Source organism: Triturus cristatus, chromosome 12 (genome assembly GCF_964204655.1).
Source record: "Triturus cristatus chromosome 12, aTriCri1.1, whole genome shotgun sequence".
Taxonomy (NCBI): Eukaryota; Metazoa; Chordata; class Amphibia; order Caudata; family Salamandridae; genus Triturus; species Triturus cristatus.
Genome location: NC_140595.1, coordinates 681,337,689 through 681,357,918, shown reverse-complemented (window position 1 = coordinate 681,357,918; position 20,230 = coordinate 681,337,689). Strand labels below are relative to the sequence as shown.

At 42.8% G+C, this 20,230-nt stretch overlaps 1 protein-coding gene and 1 pseudogene across 2 annotated transcripts in view; both read right to left on the bottom strand.

Annotated features, from left to right (window-relative positions):
• Window positions 1-20,230, bottom strand: part of LOC146780079 (short-chain dehydrogenase/reductase family 42E member 1-like) — a 109,734-nt gene that overhangs the window by 7,008 nt on the left and 82,496 nt on the right. For both annotated transcript variants that reach the window (XM_085637584.1, XM_085637583.1), the window contains exons 2-3: window positions 3,954-4,046; window positions 637-738 (exon numbers count right to left, since the gene is read on the bottom strand). In XM_085637584.1, coding sequence (XP_085493710.1) covers window positions 637-704 — 68 coding nt within the window. In that variant the 5' untranslated portion in view covers window positions 705-738; window positions 3,954-4,046. The remainder of the gene's footprint in view (window positions 1-636; window positions 739-3,953; window positions 4,047-20,230) is intronic.
• The window catches only part of LOC146780080 (adenylyltransferase and sulfurtransferase MOCS3-like), a 74,600-nt pseudogene continuing 64,216 nt past the window's right edge, over window positions 9,847-20,230 (bottom strand).

Here is a 20,230-nt window from a genome sequence, read left to right as displayed (position 1 = left end):
AAACAACTACGCTGTAATCAGGCGTCGGAGCAGACCTGAGATCCTATATGGAGTAGCTCTATTAAGTTTACACCTTGATATATTACAGATAAATTACAATGTGTGTATTTCAAATCCGAATTCATGAAACAAATAATTGACATACCCAATGTCCCTCTATGCAACCGTCTTTGGATGCTAACAAGTGAATTGCCAAATGCTGGACAATTCACAATAGATGACTGGGATTACCAAGTGGCCCTTGTACTGGGGACTGACTGATTATTATTAGGTTTCACACTTAATCCTAAATTTCTTTATCACATTGAGCAATGAGTCAGGATCCAAAATATACGGGTAGCCGACTCTTCTTCCACCGAAATGGCTTCAGTGGGTCCCTTGGGTGTACAAAGCGCTATTAAAATGCAATTGGAAATCAGATATGTTAAACTGGTTGTGCTTATGAGGTCTCCATTCGAGATTACTCACAGAGGTTTCTAAACTGGCACCTCCCTTTATACTGTAAATGGATGTGAGCATGACTCCTGAGTAATGCAATAAATACTCAGATTGACTATCACACAAGATGCTGTCTCCTAATACTGAAACGTTTTAATTAAAACATTTTTAAATAATTGAAAAGAAAACTAAACCAACCGATGACCGAAGTACCCGCCTCCTCCGGTGATCAGGACAGTTTCCTGAACTCCTGAGACATACGCCATGTCCTGTTATTTGGAATGTGTAAATCAACTACACCTGGAGGGAGGAAACACAAGATAGTAAACTGTGAAGTCATATGTACAGATTGCCAAATAGATCCTCTGTGGGGATTCAGAATGTAATTATTGTGCATAATGTTCTGGCAACCGTAACCACAATTATTCCACCATAGGAACCACTCTTATGAGCCAAATAGCTACCTCTGAAGCTTGTAGGACCATCTATTCACCAGTCAAAATGGGAGTGACCCATAGCAAGAAAATCATACTTCAATTGAAAAGAGTTGGGGTCCTTAAATTGAAAAGGGAGGGAGGCAGAGGTCACACAGTCCCATCCCAAAGACATAGAATGGTGTTTAGAAATAATTGTAACTCCGCTTGATCAACAGTCTTTCCTCTCTTGCATTTTTAACCTGTTTTCTGCATATTTTCTATTTTACTTTGCCCTCCACATAACTAGGTGACATTCAATGTTTCAAAGCTGAAATCACATCAGAGAACAGAAAGTACAGTCTAAAAATATCGCAGATAAACTGTTTATAGGATGTTTCATTTTCTTTACTTTGAATACAAAATAAAACATTCTTAATTGAATTTCCAGTAGAATTGAAAGAATTGTAGGACATAGCATTTTATTACCAGGAAGACTTCCTTCCTTCCTTTGACAACATTGTTGCATTTTTTTTGACAGGCAATTAGCATAATACAGTAGATAATTTATACACGTAGGAAAAGGAATATTATGTGGATGGCTGGGTAGCTGTTAGAAATGGGGTTTCTGGTTGGCAGAGTCTGCACTCTGTCCAAGCAGAAGCTACAATCCTAGTAAGGGTAAGTCACTAACCTAAATTATCCTGTGCTCACCCTCGGATAGCTTGGCATAGAGCAGTCAGGCTTCACTTAAGAGGCAATGTGTAAAGTATTTGAACACTTAAACAGTAAAATGGTGGAAAAAAACAGAAAAAGACTCCACAACAGTTTAGAAAATAAAGTATGACTTTATAAATAAAACCGGACCAAAACGTTGAAAAATCCCATATGTTGGAGTTGAGTTATGAATTTTGAAGGAATAAATGTCAAAGTAGCGTTTAGAAGCAAATGAAGCTTAAGGGGTTAACTGGTCATGCCGGACTGGAACAAAGTCAAGTTGAGGCTGACCACGAGGGAGTGCGGGCCATATACAGGGACCCATTTAGGCCCGCAGAAAGATTGTACCTTGAGTCTAGGACCACTTCGACAGAGGTAGGTTGAAGCCAAGCAATTCTTTGGTGGCCTCCCAAAGCAGCAGTGGCAATGTGACGAGAGCCACAAGTGAGGACGCCCTGGTGTGTGGTGGGTCTGAGTGTGATGCAGCGGCTCTGGTGCTATGCACCAATATGATTCCACCTATAGCAGGCGATACATCGGTAACACTGCAGAAGACTTCTAGGTCCATGTCCAAGGGTCCAGGATTGAGTGGGCACCATTTGGCCAGACAGACTCACCAGAAGATAAGCCCAAAGGTTGGAAAAGGAGAGTTTTAGGTATTTTGTGTCCCTTAGACTTAGGCAAGAGGAGGCAACCCAGATAGCCCTTGGAGTCACTCTGGGTTCAAGTGATGCAGGTCCAGTCCTTCTCACCCAGGCAGAGAGAGCAGGGGCAGCAGGGTACCCCAGCAAGGCAATAGTTCAGCAAACAGCAGATCCAGCAGAGTGGCAGTCCTTTAGCAGCACAGCATTTCCTCTTCTTCCTAGTCACAGGTCCAGAAGTCTACTACTTTGGTAGGGTCAGAGACCTAGCACTTAGACCCAAATCTGCCTTTGAAGTGCGGGTGACTTTAAAGAAGGTTCTTTGAAGTGCACATGGTACTTTCTTCCCAGCCCTGGTTCCAGATTTTCAGTAGGGGGTAATCAGCCTTTTTTGTGGGGTCAGGCCACTACCTATTGAAGTGTAAGTGTCAACCCTGCCCTCCCTTCCTTACCAGGAAGAAACATCAGAATGCAGATGTATGTAGATGTGAACTCAAACACACTTAGCCTCCCTATGTTTGTGGTTGTCTAGAGGGACTGCATAAAGTGTAGCTGTCGCCCACCCCAGACGTTTATTGGAGGGAGTCTGAAAGGCGCAAAGTGCTACGAGCAGAGGAAAGCCTACTCAATAAAAGTGGTATTTCTAAAATTGTAATGTTAAATCCAACTTTATCAGTAAGGGGATTTATTTTCACCATTCCAAAGATATAAAATATAATACAGTTACTCCTTTCTGATCAGGAATTACAACTTAAATGCATGTTAAGGAATTCACAGTGTTACCCTATGGGAGGAGTAGACCTTACAGTGATGAAAACGTAGTGAGCTGTTATTCACTACCAGGACATGTAAAACCTAAGAGTACATGTCCTAGCTTTTACTAAAACAGCACCCTGCCCTTTGGGCAACCCAAGGCCGTCCATAGGCATGACTTTGGTGTAATAAAAGGGGAGTTTAAAGCTTGGCAAGTAACTTTAAATGCCACGTTGAAGTGGCAGTAGACTGCACCCACAGGCTCTGCAATGGCAGGCCTGAGACATGGTAAAGGGGCTAATTATGTGGGTGGCGCAATCAGAGCTTCAGGTCCACTAGGAGCATTTGATGTGCAGGCCCAGAGCACATGTAATGCACTATTCTAGGGACTTATAAGTAAATTAAACATGCCAATTGGGGATTAACCAATTTTACCATGTTTAGGGAAGAGAGCACAAGCACTTTAACACTGTTTAGCAGTCAGAAAAATGGAGAGAGGCAGGCAAAAAGTTGGGTGAAGACCACTCTAAGGCTGTCAGGCCTAGCAGTAGCCTTACCAGGTAATATTATCACAATATCCCAAAGATGGTCCTTAGATTCCAACTAATAAAGCCTTAGCTCAGTCCTTGCATAGTGGCAAAGAGCAGTCACACTTTAGTAGAGGAACATGTGTTAAGTATATCAGAGTACCAACATGCATGATAAGTCATTGACATTACTCAAGAGAAATCCGACACCAATTTATAAAAATAGAGTGTATTTTTATCTTAATTTAGACACCAAAATTAACAGAAAAGCATACATATAACTGTAGTTTTAGATTTTTGAAGCAATATTAAATCAATGCAAAAAAATACATCGACAAACTAACATTTCGGGCAATAACAAAATCTACTAGTGACAATCAGTCACTTGCAGGTCGAGTTACTTAGAACCCTAATAGGAATAAGGTAATGCAGGCCCCAGGACACATCAGTCAGATCAATTTTACCTAGCCCTTGGAGTACGGGTGCAGAGTTGGTCTGGCTGTCCTTTGTGCTGAACGGAAGCCTCAAGGGGTGCTGTTTTTACCGCTTACACTGTGCTGCAAGAAACAAGATACAAAAAAACAATGAGTACATAGATGCTACAGAAGGATGATGGTTGTACAGTGTTTCATGTAGATGCAGCATTGAGTGTGGGGGTCAGTTACAGGACTGATGACCAACACGCCTTGGCAGCGGTAAGCACATCAAAATGTTTCTGGAACTTCCAGGGGAGTAACATAGAGGCCTTAAACTTCAGGGCAAGTGAGACTACAACTTCCATAATGCACTGGACCATCTGGAATTTAGTGATACTTTGGTGGCCCCTGATGGCTAGATATTCTTTGGATCTGTTGAGTGTTTTTACCTGCAGGTTGCAGTGGACCAGTGCCACTAGTCCAGGGGAGACTGAGGGTGCTTCTGAGTTCCACAAGGGTCCCTCTCTACGAGAGTGTCACGTTTTATCCAAGGACTAGGTTACTCAGTCCCAAGTCTGTTGCCTCAGGGACAAAGTATCCCTCTTTTGCTCTGTGTTGGTGGGCAAAGTCCTGTTGTAAGTGACACAGGTCTTCTCTTGGTCCTTCTTTGAAGTAAGTTGTTCAGATCTGAGGTTCTGGTGTCGGGAGGGTCCCTTAAATCCTAGATTTTGGGGAGCTACGGTTGTGGGAGGGTACGGGTAGGCAGCCAATCCCTGCATCTAGTCTGCCCCTAAGGTGACCACATTCAGTGGAGTAGGCCCCCTTTTTCCCAGAACCCACTGTTACTGCCCTCCTAAAGATGGCAAAATTAAATTTTAGGTGTACAGATCATCCTGAATGGCCAAATGGCGATGCTGCGCGCGCAATGACATTCGTAATATTTATTTATTTATTTACATTACTCCTGTTGGACATGAGCCAGAGTTTACTACCCCCCACCCTGCCTCTCCCTGCCCCACCGCCCCGCAGCACTCCCCCCAGGAGACGCTACTGCCCACCATAAAGGGGTGGCTAACCTTCCTGGGGGTGTACACTGCATGCATAGATATTTTCTCACCTTACCTGGGTGCAAGCACGCCTGGGGCAAGGGGAGGGTTGTTTCCTCCACAGCACAAACTCGGCGCTGCAGCGTGTGCAAGATAAATAGTTGTGTTTATTTATTTACTTACTTTACTCCGTTCCGTCGTATGTCCGAGTCCACTACGCCACAACCCTGCCCCTCCTCCGCCCCGCTGCACTCCCTCGGCAAGCCTCCACTGGAAGTTTTGGCGCTTTTCCAGGTCTACCACTTATCGTAAATGTGGAAATGCATCAAAATCCATGGGCTTTGCATTGGAAGACACATGCACCATACATGGAACGCCTCACTGGGGCAGAGGAATGCAACACAATGATTTGCACTGTATTGCGTTACTCTTGATTTATCAAGCCACTCAGGGCCACGCAAGGTGTCCTTGCATAGCTTGATAAATCACATCCTAAGGGTTGTGACACTTTTTCACCCCATTGCTTATTGCAAATGTGATGCAACCCTACAACAAATATGGGCTTTAATGAATAATAGCATAATATGGACAGTTCTCATGAGCAAAAAGTGCTTCCTTTTTCCAAGGATGGCATGTGGCTGGGGGACTCACATAGAGCCGCAAATCATCTATCAGGTGTTTAATCTGTAGCCTTTTGTTCCCATCAGGGGGTTCTTTAAGCATACTGTGTGGATCACTATGATGAGTACGATTTACCAAACTGGAATGTGCATAACTTAGTGAAATAGATCAGAAAGGTGTTCTCATGTGACACATAAACGACCAGTTAGTACAGCCTTTATAATAACTTTGTACTAAAGACCGGTCATCACTTTCGATTAATGATGGTAAGTAAACTATCACAAACTCATCAGAACAAACAGCCAAAAAGAGTTACCATCCCAACCCATGTTTGAAGTGCCAATAAATATCTGTATTTACCTACATTTGTGTTACTGTGTAGTATCAGGTTCCAGAAAATAAATAGTGGCAATAGTAACTATACAACAACATTTTCTTGCCAAAATATATGTATAAATCATATAAATTCAGCAGTTATATATGAGTTATATGAAGGAACTATGACTCATGCCCTATATGTGGGAGTGTAACTATATATATATATATATCCGAAATACTCCTCTGCTGCTTGGCGCTTCACTATGCTGAAGAAAGGAGCAGGGACCAAATTTCGGTGCGTTCAATCAGTTTATTTTCTTAAGGTATCAGCCATAACGCGTTTCAACTCCGTAGAGCCTTGATCGCATGAGACACCATGAAGTCACCTGACTGTTTAAATACCATTTTTTTAGTGCTTGCTTTCTTTTTTTCTCAAGGTGTTAAAGTGACCGTCCAATTAACTAATCGTGATGCTTGTTTGTTATTTACGACGCTAGTTACATGATGGTATGAATACCTAATACATTTTTACCGCTTGGATATTTTGTTTACATGTATTTTCTGAAAGGTACACATTGGCATAGCATTTCTCTATCAACAGTAAATTGTGCAAATTACATATATAATCTCATAAATACATAAATAAATATATAAATATGTACATATAACATTTATAAAAACCCATTTTTAGTTCTCATACAATTTGTTAAAAGAGATGATTGACATTTTTGATGCTATCACGATTTAAATACCAAGTCGATGAATTCTCCTGTGCCCCTGCACTTTGGTACTACCCACGTACCTAAGCCTGCAGGAACACATGAGAACATATACAACATATTCTGTTTTGCAAGAGAGGGCTTTATTGATGGTATGTTCCTGTTCACTAAATGCAGTTCTGTATGTAAATGTATTAATGCCAAATTGGCACGCTTTGCAGCTCCTGCATTTGAAGAAACCCTTTCTTTGGCTTAACCAATTGCCTTTTGGTTTGTCCACCGGATTATTCTGTACCAACCTATCCCGCATATGGGGTGCTCTTCTATTGGTAATAGAGAGCTTGGTTGGTAGGGTAGGTCCTAAGATTGGGTCATTCTTTATCAAAGGCCAATTTTTCTGAATAATGCGGTTGATTTCCCTACTTTGTTTATTGTATCCTATTATCATCATTAGATGTTTCATTAGATTTGGATGATAACATAGGTGCCTCGCTTGTTGCCCCTGTTGTTTTGATTTTCAGGAGGGTGCTCCTGTCTACCAACCCACTCTTTAGGATAGCTGCATCTATACACTTTTTAGTGTAACCCCGTTGGAGAAATCTAAATCGGCTATTCTGTTGGGCCTTCAGTAGTTCACCTTCGGTACTGCAGATTCTTTTTAGTCGGATCATCTCCCCATACGGGATGCTTTGTCTGAGGTGCTTGGGGTGTAGGCTGGTTGCATGCAGCACTGAATTTACTGCTGTGGGCTATATCTATCTATCTATCTATCTATCTATCTATCTATCTATCTATCTATCTATCTATCTATCTATCTATCTATCTATCTATCTATCTATCTATCTATCTATCTATCTATCTATCTATCTATCTAATCTATATATCTATATATCTATCTAATCTATATATCTATATATCTATGTATATCTCTCTCTCTCTCATCCGGTCAGTTTCTCTTTTTTATTTTTTGGCATAGATAGTTTGACATTTCATAGTCCTTCTAAATCACAATCAAGACCTACACGTTTCGACGTTCTGCCTTCTACTGGGTCTATATATATATATATATATATATATATATATATATGTACACACATATGTATGCAGCCACCCTCACACGGTGTTTGGCTGTGTGCGGTGGCGGGTTGGCCACAGGGCAGTCAACCCGGGAGGGGGCACGCAGGGCCCTGCCCATGCTGATTTCAGGAGCAGGGGCCCGCCACATGTTTTAGGGAAGGGGCATATGTAGCACCTTCCTAGAGCAATATTTGGCCCTATGGATACCATCCACTTGGGCCCAGCAATTAATTTTTGGTGAGTCCCCATCCCTGGGCCGATTTTGGCCCCAGGTATTACATCTCCCAGGGCCTGGTCATATTTTAAATTTGGAGGTGGTCAAGCAGCCCCCTCCCCAGGCAAATTTTAGGCCCTGAGGACCCCATCTACTGGGGCCAAGCCACATTAAGAAGGGGGAGTGGGAACACATCCCCCCTCCCTAGAAGATTTTTCCCTCAGGGACCCCATCTCTGAGAACCCGCCCACATTATGAAGTGGGAGGGGGGCATGCAGCCCTCCCGTCCTTGGACCAATATTGACCCCGGGGACCCCATCCCCTGGGGCCCAACCTAATAACAATGGGGGTGTGGGCCACATGGCTCCCCCTCCATGGGCCAATTTCAGTCCCAGGGACCCCATCCCCCAGGGCCCTGGGGGATGCAGACAGAAGCAATGTTTTCATCTGTTTCAATGCCCAGATGAAAAGTCTGCTCCCAGCTGGCGGGAATTTATTTTATGGTCCTGACAGCTGGGAGCTGACGTAGGCCCTGATTTAGATCTCACAACGGTGATTGATATCCCATCCACCAATATATAAATCCCATTATATCCTATGGGATTCATATTTCGACAGACGGGATATCCATCACTGTTGTGATGGATTAACCCATCCACCAAGATCTAAATAAGGCACTTAGAGGTTCATTAGGATGGCGGGCAGATCGCCATCCCGATTTGATTCACCCCCTGCCATACTATCGTTACGATTGCCGACCGGACGGATTTGGCCACTAATATGGTGGTGGTGCCTACCAGGCACCGCCATCCATATTAGGATAGGTGCGGTAACTGGCCTTTCCATGGCGGCGATGCCGCCATGGAAAGGCTTGCGGAATGTGCTTTGGGGCCCATTGCGTGCCCCCAGGGAGGATGGGGGAGAGGGGTGCACTTGGGGTGTACCCATGGTACCCCCCTGCATTCCCTTGCACAAGGTGGCAGGCACCGTGCGGGGCCTGGCACATTGTGCATGGGAATGCACAGCATGTCAATTTGGCATTGCGGCGGGTGCTGCTGTAAGCAGCAATCGCTGCAATGTCAAATATGCAGAATGCGACCACCAGGGCGTCGGTCGCATCCTAATCAGCGGTGCAGGACCGCCACACGTCTGGTGGCTGGTCGCAGCACAGCGAGGATGGCGGGCAGACTGAAGTCCGCCTGCCATCCTAATGGGCCCCCTAGTGTTTGCTCTCGCTTGGCAGGAGCTTTGAAATTGTTCCTGCCTAGTAAGAGTAAACACAGGTTTCTCTGCCCGTGCCCGTGCCCGTGACAGTGCAGGCAGAGAAACCGCTATTCACTCCTACTTTTCCTCCATCATTCTCACTCATCGACTCACTCATACTCAGTTACTGACATTTAATCTAATTTATTTTCACCTCTATCACTGACTGCACCTTTCACTCAAATGCACATGCTCATGTACGCACATACGCATACATGTTTGACTTGACTGGCAAACCACAAAGTTATTTTAGAAAATGTATGCATGGTAAAAAAACAAAAAACTGTGGTTGGACTTTTATTCACATACCCCTTGAACTGTTGGGTATGCTTGTAAGGGTTCAAAGCACATATTTATTGTGATACATTGAAAAGTAATTCTGAATATTGCACATAATGAATGTGAGAAAACAGTGTGACATCTTGGGGCCCTGACCAAACAATTTTACAAGATGTGGGATTTGATCTCAAAACGTTTGAAGACAACTGATTTAAAAGATACTAACACAGTAAAAATATAATAGTAGCCAATAAAATGAATGCAAAATGTACATTAAAGTTCCATTCTAAAACATGCTCAAGTAGACAGTATCAGAATACGGACAGAAAAATTAACATGCAGGAAAACAGTTTTTAGCAGAATTATTCTTCCATTTTGGCTACAGCTACAATTGTATTAGAATATCAATATTGAGTAAATGTTGGATTTACTTTATTTGCCTAAGCCCTTAATACACCAATTATGTCTTTGGCTATTAAGAAATCCAGCTAATTTCCAGAGAATTCCTCCAGAATGTTAACTGCCTTCTGTGAGGGTTGTATGACAGAACCACGACTGCAGAACCAATACCATGCCTTTAGAACAACATCTTTACAATGAAAGTGTCTTTATAATTGAATGTCTTTGCAACATATTTGTTTACAATGAATATACCTTTACAACTAATGTCTTAACCACGAAAAATTAAGTATTTTACAGGCAAGTGTTACACCTGGCACCTTTTAGCATGTTTCCCCTGTTTTTTTGCATTCTGACCTCCTGGTTTTGATTTTTGCTGGTTTAGTGTCTTTGCACACTTTCTCACTGCTGTTCAGTGTTAAAGTACTAGTGCTCCTGTTGTAAATTGTTATTATGGATTGGTGTTTTCATGATTGGCATATTTGATTTACTGGTAAGCCCCTAGTAAAGTTCACTGAGTGTGCCAGGGCCTGTAAATCAAATGCTACTAGTGGGCCTGCAGCACTGATTGCGCCACCTACATGAGTAGCCCTGAAAAGGTATCTCAGATCTGCCACTGCAGGGTCTGCACACAGTTTGTAACTGCCATGTCGACCTGGCAAGCGCACCAACTTTCCAGGCCCTAATCTTCCTTTTTGTTACATATAAGTCACCTCTAAGGTAAGCCCAAGGTACCCCTGTGGGCAGGGTGATGTGTATGTTAAAGGTAGGACATGTACTGGTGTGTGTGGCTTGTCCTGGTAGGGAATTACAGTTTCCCTATGTAAAGGCTAGCTGTCCAGAGGATAGAATGGCAGTTTTACTTATAACATCTTATAAGTATAACTTCCCATTGAGACAAGATCGGGAAATAGAGATTAGTATGCCTGGACTCAGAAGGTAAAAATGCACCTTTTTAGTAAAGATGATTTTTATGTTCTGTTTTTGAAAATACCACTTTTAGAAAGTAGGTATTTTCTTGCTTAGTCATCCTGTGTGCCTCTGCTAAGTTTGTGGATTGACTGTCTGGCTTTGAAGTGACAGGGGCTGGGGATGTGCATTCTCTAAGACAGCCACCGGAGGTGTGGCGGTGGGGGGTGATGTGTGCTATTTCTTTCCTGAATGAGTCAGGGCTGAGCGGAATAGACCTAGGCTGCATTCAGAGTAGTGGGAGGAGTTTTCACTAGCACCTGAATAGGCCTGGTCTGCATTTAGAGTGGGGAGAAGCTTTCCCTTGCGCCAGACTGCCTTGGCGAATGCTGTCTCCACCTCCTGCTGGGAAGCTGGGCCAGGAAGGACCAAACTGGTTTGGACTAAGCAGACACTCTCTGCCTGAGACAACAAAGGAATTTTAAGTATAAATATTGTGGCCCAGGCCCCAGAACTTTAAAACTCACTGGAATCAAGGAACCTGCCAAGAAGAAGAGCTGGAAGAGCTGCCAGGACGAGGACTGCCCCTTTGCTGTGTTGTTGCTTTGTTGGGTTGGCCTGCAGTTGCTGCTTGCCTTGGGCAGTGAAAGGACTGGACTGAACTTTCTTTACTTGTGCTGAGTATCTCCAAGGGCTTGAAGTAGAGTTTGCCTCCTGTTCTGAAGTCTCAGGGACTGCAAAGACTTCACCAACATCTGGGTACCACTTCTGGAACCACTGTTTCAGTTGCCACAGAGAAGGGAAAAGCAACCGACTCTGTCGCTGGCTTGGTGTCCTGAAGGCACCACAGAGGGCACCGCCGCATCTCGCACCGAACCCCTGGTCTCACGGATGACGACAACTGTTGCCGCCACGACCGAGCCACTGCTTGCACCGTGACCAGTGGGCACTGCACTCCACACCACTTCGCTTCATTTCACTGCCCTGGTCTTACCGACGCCGGACCAAGCAACGCCAGCTTCCAGCAATTGCCTCTGTCACTTGCACCGTGATCTGTCAGCACCACAACGAGCATCGCCTTCACTCTGCACTGCAGCCCTGGTCTCACCTACGACGCTGGTTGACCGTCACCGAGCCACTGCCTGCACCGCAACTTGAGGGCACCACACACTGCACTGCTCCGCTTCACACCGCAACCGTGACAGGTGCCACACCAACATATCTGCTGCAACACAAAAGGTACTGTTTACGAGTCTGTTGACACCCCAGAACTGTTGGATTCTGTTGTTTACAGCATCGCGGTAGCACCGGATGGAGCTACTGACTTCAAGGAACTGAGTTTTTCAAGTATTCTTGCAAAGTGCATATTTTTAAAGTACTGTATGTTGGACATTGTTCCCAGTAAGCTGCGGGCTTGAGCGGGCGCTCATAGGGTCTTTTACAAGCGTGCAGACAGTCTCACAAAGCGCGCACGTCTCTGCCTAGCTAGAGATTCAAACCCTTCACCAGCCATCGCATTTGAAATGGTAATGCCGTGAAAAGTATGGTCTTTCAGCAATATGCAGATTGGAGATTCAGGGGCTCTAAGAAGGGGTGAAACAACAAAGCCTCGTTAAAAAGTGATTGGTCTTTTAAAGACCTGTGAAGTACTGGGGTGCGGCTCTGTGTGTGCCCGGGAAGCTTTCTCAGCCCCGGCTGTCACACACGAGGGGTGGGGGTTTGGGGGGAGGCGGGTTTGAAGCACTTTGAACCCAATGGGCGTTGCGGGCAGGATCCTGCATCATCGTGCTGCTTCTCTGAAGCCTGGCTGCTCTCACAGCTGCAGAAGTGCAGATGAAGCGCTCACACTCGGAGGCCCCTCTGCGAGTCAGAATGTATTGTCTTCCACGGAAAGTTCTCACCTCCTGAAAGCACAAGTCTCTTTTTTCTCTCCGACAGGGGGCCTAATTTTGATGCGCTGATTGATGTGATGACACAAGGGATCTCTCTAGGGCCATCACTGCACTCTCTGCTCGCCATTGTCTGTGCGAGGGTTCATTTTCCGGTTCTCTTCATTTCTTCCACCAGGCTCTTCTACCTTGATGGGGTTGCCTGCCCCTCAGGACGTAACTCTTGTCTTTCCAAGAACGGACGCATTCTTTCATAACCAACTCACCTCCCAAGAAGTGGAACCGGAGAGAAGCCCTCCCCTCATCTCTCCGATCAGGGAGGGAGGCTTTGAGCGCATTTCCAGGTCCTGGGCCCGCTGCTGTGGGCACTGATTGAACCAGGTGGGTGTGTCTTTAGAGAGTCTTTGCTGCCGCCCCACTCTCCAATCCAGGGCCGCCGCTAGGCATGGGCAGCTGCCCAGGGCCCCGCGCCTGCTCACACCCATGGGGCCTCCCAGCTTTACACACTCCAGAGTTTCGAGGCCCAGGGGCCTCATAGGACTTTATATTTTTCTTTTTGTTATCAATCTCCCCTGCTGGCCCCTCTCTGTGGGCCTAATGGCTGCATCTGCATGTTAATGACAGCAATCAGACAAGTTATTTAAGTGCCCTTGCCTGTGAAGTAGCCCTGCCCCTGTATGAATAAAAGGCTTAATATCCTGCAGGGGGCACAGCAAAGAATATAGAGTGGCGATGGCGGTACATCACAATGGAAGCTGCTCACCAAGGACAAGTGGAAAGGGAGCAGAGAGGCGAATTAAAGGGGCAAGACAAACGGAATTAAGTGGGGGGAGCAGATAGGTGTGTGCGCGGCATTGAGACAAGAGGTGCACGCACAGGAGCAGAATCCGCATGCAAAAGTGGATGGAGCAGGGTTTAAAGTCTGCTGGGTCACTCGAATCTTGGACCTGGTAGTAAATTAAAATGGACATTGAAAAGGGGCCCTATAGTCATGTCCTTAAGCTTCCCTACAAATACATTGATCAAGTGTCTACACAATGAAAAGTTCTGAAAAGCAGGTGACGAGACGGGCGCTCTCCATTTTTGCCCTCACCCTCAGAGTGAAAAAACAAAACTTAACTCTGCAGCAGTGCTGGCCTTCACTGCCTTTAAAGTAACTTTAACGAGACTCGATATAGTTCTTTCAGTCTCATCATTTCAGAACCGAAGCATTTTCAATATTATATACAAGGAAGCCGTAGATGTTGCTTATTCATCTTATGCAACTAATAGCCACTGGCAAAGCCAATAGTCCTGGCTTGTTGTCGGTATAATGTTACCTGTTGTAATATTTATCTGGAGGCAAGCAATGACAGATGCAGCAAAATACCAGTCAGGCGGCACACTATGCTATGCACAGATTTATAGCTGACATGTTTTTAAGCCACGCCCTTAAATACATCAGCCATGCCCATTTGAAAGACCCCCCCCAGTTTTTTCATCCCACTTAAACCCCTCCTGTCTGGTCAGTTTGTAGGCCGCTTTTTTTTGTGCTAGTTGTTGACCTGGTTTATCATCACGTGAGCCGGTTTTTACTGTTGATTTTTTGTTGATATTAAAGTAAACAGTGCCTGCAGCAAAATCAAATCAGTGCAGTCTTCCATCTCTTACAAAACACTTATACCGCATATCTTTAGAAGTTGACAACTTCCCTAGTTTACAAACATGGGGCACTTTTCTAGCTAACTAGCTCTCTAATTTTCAGTTTGGTACATGGCCTATTTTCTGTCCCAGTCTGATGCTGCATCTTAGGCAGGGCCACTGGAATTATGTGATTATGCGGTAGCATCAATTTCTGCATAATTATGCATTTCCCGTATTTGCCACATAATCCATCATCTGCTGCATAATCTATAGATTTTAACAAAATTGCTTTCTATCTCAAACGATTCAAAAGTTACTAAAAATGCAGCGACACATCTTGCTACATGTGGAAAGGCCCTTTGAAAAGCAGGAATAGTCAACCTTATTGTTTCCGCTGATAAATTTGGGTGTTAAATTGGTACTAATGGGTGCAACCAATCCCCAAACAGTGTTACCAAGTTTAAAAAAGGCAACAAAATGAAGTAATACTCTTTCAAAATGTGCCACATAATGCCACATAATTTGTCTTTTCTTGTCTCATAATTTACTCACCCTGCCACATAATTTAGCCATCTCCTGCCGCACAATTCCAGCGTTCCTGCTGTTATTTTAATCCATGGCAGTGATTTTGTTCCTGTTTATATTTCCCATGCTTTACTTAATGTTGCATTTCCAAAGAGTGCTAACTATTTCCAGCATATGTGTTTCTGTATTTCATTTCACAGCATATTACTCTTGGATGATGCACCCTTTGTACTGAGTCGCCTCCAGGTGTTTATAACAGCTACAGTTGAGCACTTTGGAGTTGAGGCTGCGGGCAGTACAGATTTCACACTGTGCATGTCTGTGGGTCAAAAAGGTGTTCAGGTTGCATGATCATTCAAAATATGGCCTCTCTGCAGAGCACAAAGAGCAATGGTCCTGCATTCTAGTTGTGATTCTCTTCAAATGTGTGTGAAGGAGCTACTTATTGGTTAAAACAACAATGTGAAAGTAAAATAATTTATTGTTGTTACTAATTTACCTTAAACAGCGAACAACCATTGACAAAACCAATACTCCGGGCTGTTTTCAGGTGAATGTCAGTTTTTGTGTTATATTTTTGGTTTCTTACTGATATCTTGCACCTATTGATACCTAAACATGATTTCCCTCTGTGGCAATCAGGTCTCTGCCGAAGAGTATGTTGATATGTGCATGCTAGCGGTTGATTTCTGAATGAAGACAAATTAATCAAAACCTTATAGTGACAAATCAAGGGTTCTCATTTTTAAAGGATCTCATACCATATGGTGTTCTCTTTGGTGGCTGGTGGAAGTATGTCAGTCACCCACATGGGCAGAGTCAGCAAAAACATCTTGGATTCATTTTCCAGCATTTTCTCTTGTTTTCAGAATATAATAACCATTGTTTATCCACGTGCCTTTACTACATCCATAAGCAACATAAAGTCATTCCTTTTCGGCCCTCTCACTACCATGAGGCTGTTGTACAGTCAATTATCTTCTCACTACATTAAGCAAATGCCTTTTTTCTTGGGCTTCCTGCCTTCTTGAATTCAGTACCCTTCAAATCATTCAGAACCGTGCTAGGCTCCTCATCAGAGATGGCTGGATCATTATGCCATTTCTTCTCACCTTTATGCTCTCTGCTGGGTTTTTCGTCCGAAGCCCTCTATCTGCATGTCACTATCCACTTGTTGTTATGCACTGCATTAAAAAGGATCTATCTTTCTACAGCACTCCTTACTTTCAGTCCGGAACCCATACTCAGTGCCAACCAAACTCCTGTGCCATCCTAAAATTTAGATGGCCCTGATTGGAGGCAGATCCTTCTCCTTTCTACTTGTGCAGGACTAGAACTATCACCCTCTTGAGCTGTGGTGTAACTCCAGTCTTTTGGAAATACACTCAAAACTGTCTTTTCTCCACATTAGTAAAGTTTCACCTCTCTTTTGGACATCTCTTAGTGGCAGACTCAGAATAATCGGTTAGCGTATAATTTTCATACATCCCATTCAATAGAACAATAACCAAGTTTGAATCATTTAAACTACATTTAAACTTTATTTAATCTACTTAATAGCAATTTAATATCTATGTACGTATTTTATTAGGAATATTAAAGCTTTTTAACCATGTTACTTATATCCTACCTAGGTAAGTAGCTTCTTGCAAAACAGCTTAATCAATGCCATATAAATAATGGCCAATTGATATTACTTCCTATGATGTCAATTCCTGTGAGGTTAAATCTTATGCAAATTATAGGGGCCTCGCATGTTTCTATTCTGCTCGAGACCCCACATATCCTAGGACCGGCCCGCTCCAATCATGTTATAGATGGTGGAGGCCTCTTTCGGCCACCTTAGCTGATGCTCAGTTCTACGACTGATATCAGTTTTTTAATGCTTCTTGCACACTTCTCCTGTCAGCTAAGAATCATTTATGCTCATTTAATCAGATCGTAGCTGCTTAGGCAGAACCGCGTCAATATCGAAAATGTACCAGGCCAATCTGAGGTAGACTAGGAGAAGTAAGCATCTGGCTCCAGAGAAGCCCTGTACTTGGCGCTAGAGAAAGACAGGCGCGGAAATGAATCCCCGAGTCAAGCCATAGTAAGTAAGTATTTGTAAATCACGTAGCATATAACATGTACAAATATTACAAGTAATTGTTAACATTTATTAATACTGTTTGTGTTTCAGTTTAGAACATAAATTGGACAACCTGATTTAATAATCTCAGGTCGAATTGAAGGTACAATTTTCGTGCAGTATCAGCAATGCGCCCTGAGATTGTTTTAGCACTGCAATGGGTGTTCATATCCGTCATACAGCAAATTTATAGCACTTTGACTTTGGGTGGGCGCTTAGCTAGAGATTTAAACCATTCACCAGCCACGGCATTTTAAATGTGTTTACATCTAATAGTTAGGGAAAGTGAGGTGGGTTTTCAATATTGTAACACAGCATCAGTTCACTAATAGTACTGCAAATAATATCTGTGACATATGAATTTGTGAGGTTCTGCCTTGATCTGAAAGAGTGAAACATAAATGCATCATTTCTCTGCAAAATGTCTGTTTCAAATACCGTGTTCCTTTAATTTATTTTGAATTGGGGTGATGTGTGCGAGTCCATTACAATCTGTGTAAGAATTATTCAGGGTCACTACAGCACGACTCTGCAGAACCGAGCTGGCTCTCTCAAGGGGCCCCCTGAAAAGCTGGGGTCCTGTGCCAGAGCCCACTTTGCCTATTGGTTAAAACGTCTCTGAGTAGATCTATAAAAAAGGAAAAGGATGTGAGATAATGCTCAATACTTTTTCACTGAGTATCGTGATAAATGTATACAAGAACTACATGTTATCTTTCCTTTCTCAGGTTTGCTGAGTAATATTGACATATACCACCTGCCGTTTTTGAATGTCCAACCAATAGCAGGCTTTGCATTATGTGGCTTGTCAGCCATGTTGCAACATTTCAGTCATCAAGTGCAGACTGTGAACCAGGATTCAGTCACTTGAACACTATCAAGTCTAAATCAAGAACTAGACTGGGGTAGAATCTTATTTGGGGCTCCCTTCTGAGTCTTGTCCTATTCTTAGCCTGGGGTATAGGTGTAACTAGAATGAACAATTAATGTCACGATGATCTGTCTCCACAGTGCAAAACTGTCACAAGACCCTGTTAATTAGAGCTTTATGTGTGAAATGCACTTGATCTCTATCTCATTGCAAACAAAAGTGTTGAGCGGTAATTGCAACGGATTTATATGCTCGCAGGCTGCACTTGCATACTTGGTGCACACAGCCTTGGCTGCAGCGCACAGAGATCTTGCACTGCCGCACACAGAGGAAATACATTTGAGGGAACATTGATGTTGGATTGTTGTTATTTTGGATATATACAAATATTGAATATTTTTCTAAACTGGTGTGGTGTCCTTTCGTAGTATTACTGTTGGTTATGTGCAAATGGTTTACACACTGCCTCTAAGATAAGCTTGTCTGCTTGTACCAAGCTACAAAGGAGGTGAGTGAGCAGGGGTTATTTTAGAAGTGTAGAAGTGACTTGGAAGAAGGGTCCCTATATGGACAAAGGTGCACATCATTGCCAATCAGAGAGCCCCATTTCTAACAGTAAGTATAAACCATTATTATATATATGTATGTATCTTTTATAATGATATATCCACATATATGAATATATGCATATACATTGTATATATATATATATATATATATATATATATATATATATATATATATATATATATATATATTATCTACTGGTGGTCGCCAGTAGATAGTTTTAGTTAGGACCGAGTTCCCATAGCAAATCTGAAAATTCTATTTTCAATAACTTTGGCGCCGGTTGACTTATCTTCGTGAAATTTTCAAAACTAATGGGGCGCTCTGCTCAGCTCCTACCCTGAAAGTGTCGGGGTGATTCGTCAAGCGGGGGCTGAGAAAAAAGGGGGGTCCCAAAACGCATTTTCCCCATGCATTTTCCCATAGGACCTTTAGTCGAAGGTACAGCTCGAATGGCTGAACAGAATTACTTGAAATTTGGCAAAGAGGTAGTCCTCAGGTCAGGGATGTGCCTTTTGCATATATGGTGTCAATCTGTTCAGTAGTTCCTGAGAAAATTGCAGTTAAAAGTACATACCTATCTAAATGCGCGCACTGTGCGCGCACGGTGCCGTGCGCAAGCGTAATTCTGATCGGTGGTTAGATGTCAGTCAACATTCGAATCGGTCGAAATCAGGAAGTGTCTGATGCCATTTTGTGTATGGCAGTGAAAAAGAAAGGCGGAGAACATGAAAAGGGGGCAGGGTAGAGAGTTCCTGACCCCCTAGCCTTTGTCAGGGGGTCCCTGAAGGACCCTGAAGGGTGAAAAAAACATTTTATTTTTTTTCAAAAACTCGCGGGGTGCGCGCACGGTGCGCGCACAGTGAAAAACCCTTAAAAAAAAAAAATTTTTAAACGAGCCATTCCATATTACAGGATACAGTCAATCTATAACTATATACATAGGTAGTTTATTGTAAAATAAATATATAAAAAATATAATAATACATACATAAATTAGCATTTAAAAAACCTTACAAATTCACTAAAAAAACCATAGGTTTCACACACGTTATAGTTAGAAAATAGCATTTAAAAAACCTTGCAAATTCACTTAAAAAACCATAGGTTTCAGACACGTTATAGTTAGGAATTAGCATTTAAAAAACCTTGCAAATTCACTGAAAAAACCATAGGTTTCACACATGTTATAGTTAGCTGGACATTTCACTCATAAAAAACCATTGAAATTCCCCCGTTATAGTTAGTTCAGCTAAATATAACTCGCGCGACCGCAATCCACTGCTGATGACGTCACATATTACATCACTCATGACATTGTCAGTGACATCACTCATGACATCACTGATGACATCTCAAATGACATCACTGATGACATCACTGATGACATCATCCAGTGAATATGTGTCTTTCTGAAAAATAAATATTTTTTATATATGTATATCTAAAGGTTAATGGAAGAATAAATGGGTAAATAAGTGTCTAAATGGATGTTTTTTTTTTGTAAAATTAATTGTATAACTGACTTATTAACAGTATCTTAGTGAATACAGTGATGTAATATGTGACGTCATCAGCAGTGGATTGCGGTCGCGCGAGTTATATTTAGCTGAACTAACTATAACGGGGGAATTTCAATGGTTTTTTATGAGTGAAATGTCCAGCTAACTATAACATGTGTGAAACCTATGGTTTTTTCAGAGAATATATATATATATATATTCACTGAAAAAACCATAGGTTTCAGGTGTGTTATAGTTAGGAATTGACATTTAAAAAACCTTAGAAATTCACTGAAAAAACCAAAGGTTTCAGGGGCGTTATAGTTAGCTGGACATTGCCCTTGTACAAAACCCTAGAAATTCCCCTGTTAT